The sequence below is a fragment of the Gekko japonicus genome, unplaced genomic scaffold (genome assembly GCF_001447785.1).
Source record: "Gekko japonicus isolate JY-2015 unplaced genomic scaffold, Gekko_japonicus_V1.1 scaffold284, whole genome shotgun sequence".
In the NCBI taxonomy this organism is placed as follows: Eukaryota; Metazoa; Chordata; class Lepidosauria; order Squamata; family Gekkonidae; genus Gekko; species Gekko japonicus.
In genome coordinates, this window is record NW_015172012.1 from 304,693 (window position 1) to 310,585 (window position 5,893).

A 5,893-nucleotide genomic window follows, 5' to 3' on the forward strand; every position below is an offset into this window, starting at 1 on the left:
TACGTCACATTGGCTGTCATACAGGGGCCATCTCAGCAGGATATAAGGACACAGAGTCCACCATTTTCTCCAGGGGAACTGATCTCTGCCATCTGGAAAGCAGTTTTATTTCTGAGTTATCTTTAGCCTTCACCTGGAGATTTGCAACCATGGTTTCCCCCAACAGACACTAAGGGGAAATTAATTTTACCTCAGAACTTCAATAGCAAACTGTTTAGAATGTTAGAGGGAAAGGCCAGTGAGGCCGCATATGCAAATGACCTCTGTGTTCCGAGGCAAAGGCGAATCAGGCCACATATGCAAATGACCTCTGTGTTCTGACTGGCTGTGGGGGGGGGAGAGGAAGAGCAAACTGTTTAGAATGTTGGAGGCAGGACTCAGGCAAAGCAGCCAGTGGATAGGGAGACCCTCTGAATGACAGATCAGAGAACGAACTGATTTTGGAGCGTGTTGGAATGTTCAGGGGAGTCCATGACCAAAATAGAATTATATATACCGGAGGGGATATATATATGAAATGCTACATATGATTGTCAAAAAGTGTAGACTGTCACATAGAATTGATAGCTTTTGTGATAAATGTTGACAATCTTTAATTTCACAGTGTATGTATGTATATATATATGTGTGTGTGTATAGATAGATAGATAGATAGATAGATAGATAGAGATAGAGATAGAGATAGAGATAGAGATAGAGAGAGAGAGAGAGAGAGAGAGAGAGAGAGAGAGAGAGAGAGAGAGATTCCCTGTCCCCCAGGTTGTATTGTTGTTCCAAAATGTCTGTAATATGCACTACTTAAAAATAGTATTAATGACTAGGGATACATCAGTGAGGGTGAAAGATAGTGAAGTGAGACGAGGAATTATATCTATATATAAGCCATGCATAAATGTAAATGACGGCAGGCAATGGTGGAAGTGAATAGCTCAAAATCATGAGAGAGAAAAGGACAGATACCTACCCCAACCTGCGCTATCTAGCTATCGCCCTGTGGACTTACAGTTTCACCAATGGGCTCACCAAATGGATCACTGTTGGATGAGGCCTGAGATCCATCAGGCTAGAATATAAGAACATAACATCTTTTTTCTCAGCAATAGAAATTGAAACAAAGTCAGAGATTATTTTCATGTTATCTGTTCACTTCATCGTGAATACTACTGATAAAAGTTATACTATGAGAGATATTTCTAGGACTAAGTCCACTGGATAGGGTAACAAAGCTAACTGAGGGAGAGTTTTTTTGAATCACAGCTTTCTATTTCTGTTTCAAAATGCCTTGTGTGTGGATACATTTTACACTTGCCCAATTAGGGGCTCCAGTTTGTGGTGAGATAGCTGCCATGGTCAGAGTCTGACTGTTCGCATTATAACACATTTATAACACCTACATTTTTTTTCAGAAATACAAAGCAATCCAGGTGTTCCCATACACAGCTTGTTGAAGGACAGAAGCCATGATAAAAGTAAACTGAACTCTAACACAATAAAGCCAGGGTTTGTGTGCATTAGCCTGCTTGTAGGTGGATTTCTCATTTTTGTCTCACAGTACCAAATTCACTTTATTTATTTTGGCCCAACAAGTTGTACAGAAGCCTCACAGAATCTAAGGAAAAAAGCCATGCTCTGAGGGTATATGGGGAGTATGTCCTAAGATGTCATCAGTCATTCCCCTGCATTTACCATGCAAAGAGGCAGCTATCTTGAGGGATCAAAACTGGCTCTGTCCTCGGGCTGAAATGGCAGATCTAAACAGCTAGCCAACAAAGTTGTAGGTAACATCATGCTGTTGCTGTCTCCTGATAAGAGTTATGCTAGCAGTCACTACTTGTGTCATTCAATTTAAGCTGTAAAGTTAGACTGATCAACTACATTTCTTCTCATTGGCACCACCCACTGCTCTGTGTTTAGTTTTATTTCCCAAATGTCATTAACAGAATGCCCTTGATCTCTAGTACTGGGTCAGTATTATGATGAGCAAAATAACCTGTGCCTTTTCTGTTCCTTATATCTTATTCTGAAGGCACAGTTGTGGCATCATCAAAGGATCATTTTGTGTCATACAACGTTCCTGGTTTTTAAATCTACTTTGCAGCAACTCGTTCTAAATCCTGCCACTTCTAAGAGGTGCAGACACACACTAATAGACCAGGAAAGAGCATTTCAATAGAAAACTGTAGCAGACAGGAATACACAAATAGACTGAATAAGCTAACATGTAGATCTCAGTGATAAGCTAATGTGTGTTGTCTTCTATTTTAATTCATATAATTTTGCTTCAGTAGCACATCATTCCAAAGTCAGAAATAGTTTCAAACTATAAGCACACTTCTGTGATGATGGGGAAAGTGGAGGATGGGATTACAGTGTAGAGAGAGAGTTAAAAAACATTCTGATTTCCTTAATTTACATTAGTTGTGAGCAGCCAAGAGAACGTTCTGAAGGTTGAGGAGAACAAAGGCATGTTCCACTCTGTGAAGACCATAACTCTGCCTTGCTCTGCTGTGATAGGCCAAGGGTGAAATTTAGTGAGGACAACTGTGAGTTTATATCTTGAGTCATTTCTCACACAAGAGAAAAAGATAGCACAAATAAGCCCCTTGACTCCCTGAAACCATTGGTAGGGATGCTTAAGGCTTAATGCGTCACCAAAAAGTGGCACCAAAGTGACCCATACGAGTGGGAAAAAATGATATAACATTGGTTTCAATTTTCTACAACTCCATATTCCATTTATTCTTCAATTCTCATGCATTCAAATGCCCTGCAGTGTTTCATACCCACCCATTTGTAATATTTAAAAAATATTCATACATTCTAACAATGTTTTGGTCATATTTCCCCCCAATTCTATTGAAAGGGAAATAAAATGAAAGCAGAACAGATACTGAGTTTATTTATTCATTTTTGGCAGCTGGTGGTATACTCAATGTAACCAACAAGGTTTTATTTCTGTAATTTACTTTGGGATTTATTTATCCTTATATTGTATTTAAGCAAGAGCTAGGAAAATGTCTATACTTATAGTCTGATTCAGTGGCCGAGTTCAGACTGGCAGTTTGAAGCGGGAGGGAGTCGTTGCAAAAAAGAGCTGGAACAAACTGTTCTGGGTTTTCCTGGCCACACTGCGTGGACTGATGCAGGAGCATACTGGGAGGAGGCACAAGGGAGCATTCACACTGTTGGCCCGGAGGTGCGGCTGTAAGTGGCATTTTCCTCGTGGCAGACGCCTAGACTCATGGGCGCCTAGGCACAGTGGCAAATAGGGCAGGATCTGGCTGCTCTGGGCCGTAGGCACATCCGGCAACATCACTACCCCCTCTTCAAGGTAATCACCTGCACCTTCCTGGTATCAGAGTGAAGCTAGGAGGTCAGTCAGCATAGCTGGCACACATTATTAACGCGGGCCATTCCCGGCTTTTAGCGGTTAGCATTCACACTTCCGGGAAGCGGAATGAAGCGGGATAAATGGGCTCTCCACAGTTTGCTACCACTTTCACCAGGTATCTTTTAAACCCGGGAGGCAAGTGCTACAAGACGGGTTGAGTACGGGTGGGGAACACTGGACAGATGTGCTTGTGTGAACGGCCCCTTTAATCCGCTTGTGAAATGTTCCTCACATGCGCCTATATCGGGGCAAACTGCCAGTCTGAACTTGGCCAGTTCCTTTTAAACTGTTCTACTGAAAATGTTTTAATAGCTGCATCCTGAAGTTTACACTATTTTATTTTGAAGACCTGTTCAGTTAGTATTAGCACCAACACAATGAGTAATTCTGGGTTAATGTTTGGAGGTAGCACCACTCACCGCTTCCTGTTCTTCGCTTTTGCTTGGACTTTCAAAACCCTCTTCAAAGAGGTCATCTGCAGCAGGGTCACTGGTGTGGGATGCTGAGGATTTGGATGGAGAACTTTGTCTAGGAGCAGGAGTGGGAGCTAAAGACATCAGCAAGAAATTGCGTCAGTACTAAACATCCTCTTAGCACCTGCTGAAGTTTTGTTGGAGGAGGCTGTGTGGACCTGGGTGGACCTGATTACTGCTTTCCCACTGTGTTACTTCAAATCTGTTTGCAAATACTGAGCAACCACATCACACATATATTATGACAAATATGTCAACAAAGTAAGTACTTGGTCAATTTTCTTTTTATAATTACATAGTGCTACTACTGCATAGTGAGACTATTAATGTCAACCTGACAGTCACACAGTTTTTCTAAATATTAATACAGTTGGAATGTGTTCCTTTTTAAAAACAGCTGATGCTCACTGACACACTGACACATTAACTGGTCTGGTTAGCAGTGGTACACCGGATATCTCCTGTCAGAGGGAATGCAGTTAGGTAAAGTTGTAGCAGTGCAGTGATGATGACCCAGAACAAATTACTGTCACAGCTTCAAACCAAAATGTCTAAGCTTAGACTACAAAGAAAAATGTCACTGTCTTGCATACAAATTCTGTTATCAGCAGTACAAAGCAAGACAAAAAGTCTAAATTTAGGGTCAGTTCACACAAAATGTTTTTGCAACAATGTTATCACAATAATTGTGTAAGGTTGATTAATTACTAAACCAAAATCAGCAATCCCCAATTGTCCCACATGTAACAACCACTGGGGGGGGGAACCTAGAGCATGTCACTACAAATTTCTGTAAGACATAGGAATACTGATGAAAATACCAGCTCTAGATGATTACAGGAAAGACAGGTCTTATGCTTATTACACTGTCTTTCAAAAATTAAATTCCCTAAAGTAATCTATAATAGCAGTTTTCCATGGGCTTTGGTGTGGTTATCCTTAACTGTATGTTTCTCCAGCTTTAAAGACACTTTTAATTATATACAAGGGCTCTTATGACCATGCCTGTGCTCCACATGGGTACAGCTCAGAAAAGGGAAACATTTTGTAGAAAGTTGCAGGAGAAAAAATGGGTGTACTCACGTGAGTTCGTTGATGGCGTTGTAGAAGTCACAGGAGTCAAATTTAACTGAGAGATGTCAAAGTCATCACAATCATCTGCTTCCTGTGCCATCCCAACTTTGTTAAAGTAACTGGAGAAGGCCTCTGAGGTACAACTGAGGGAAGGCTGATCTGGTTTTCGTGATGGCACTGGCGGAGGCTGAGCCATCTGGAAATCTTTAAATATTTCTTTTCCTGCCTTTTGCCTAGGCCTATCTGTCTGTGGACTTGCTCTGGTGGAATCACTTGTAGGTGGAACAGTAGCAATGGGAGCAACGGTACCTTGAAACATGGCTGCTTGTAAAGGCAAAACAGTTTGTGTTGGCATGAAGGCAGCAGGCTGAAACTGACCAGCTACAGATGGCCATGGTTGCTGGGTGGGAGAAAATATCCCAGGCTGTCCCCATGCAATTGACTGTCCTCCTTGCATCACCTGAGCAACTGGAGGCTGAGCACCCATGGCCAGTGGTTGTTGAACCAGTGGTTGTTGTCCCCAGAAGGAGGGCAGGACAGCTCCCATTGCAACATAACCTTCAGGGGAAAGAGAGTGGGTATAATTTCAGAACAGGAATAGCAAAAACAGGGCACCGAAGGAAGAAAAGTCGTGTAGATATACAAATGAGGAATCAAAGGGACTTTGTAGAGATGTCTTCTGCTGAAACACTAACAGCTCCACTAAAATTGTGCCTGATGGCAAAGATTACAGAGGCATGTTAACATGTTATTTTTATTCCTGGACCATGTGCAAAACTAAATTATCTTAATAGGGATGTATTCTCTTTTACATAACTGCAAGAAAAAAGGTTTCTCAATATGCCATGTTTGCCTCTCCTCTTGAACTCTATCCACTTTTCCAGAAGATCTAGAATGCTCTTGTACTCACCCAGACAGACCAGGGCTTACTTGTACTTTGCTGAGGAAAGCTCAG

The 5,893-nt window shown here is 41.6% G+C and overlaps 1 protein-coding gene across 1 annotated transcript in view; it reads right to left on the reverse strand.

Annotated features, from left to right (window-relative positions):
- The window catches only part of DAB1 (Dab, reelin signal transducer, homolog 1 (Drosophila)), a 316,448-nt gene that overhangs the window by 10,386 nt on the left and 300,169 nt on the right, over positions 1 to 5,893 (reverse strand). The window contains exons 11-13 of the mRNA XM_015420265.1: positions 4,948 to 5,496; positions 3,811 to 3,938; positions 965 to 1,063 (exon numbers count right to left, since the gene is read on the reverse strand). Of these exons, the coding sequence (XP_015275751.1) occupies positions 980 to 1,063; positions 3,811 to 3,938; positions 4,948 to 5,496 (761 nt within the window). The 3' untranslated portion in view covers positions 965 to 979. The remainder of the gene's footprint in view (positions 1 to 964; positions 1,064 to 3,810; positions 3,939 to 4,947; positions 5,497 to 5,893) is intronic.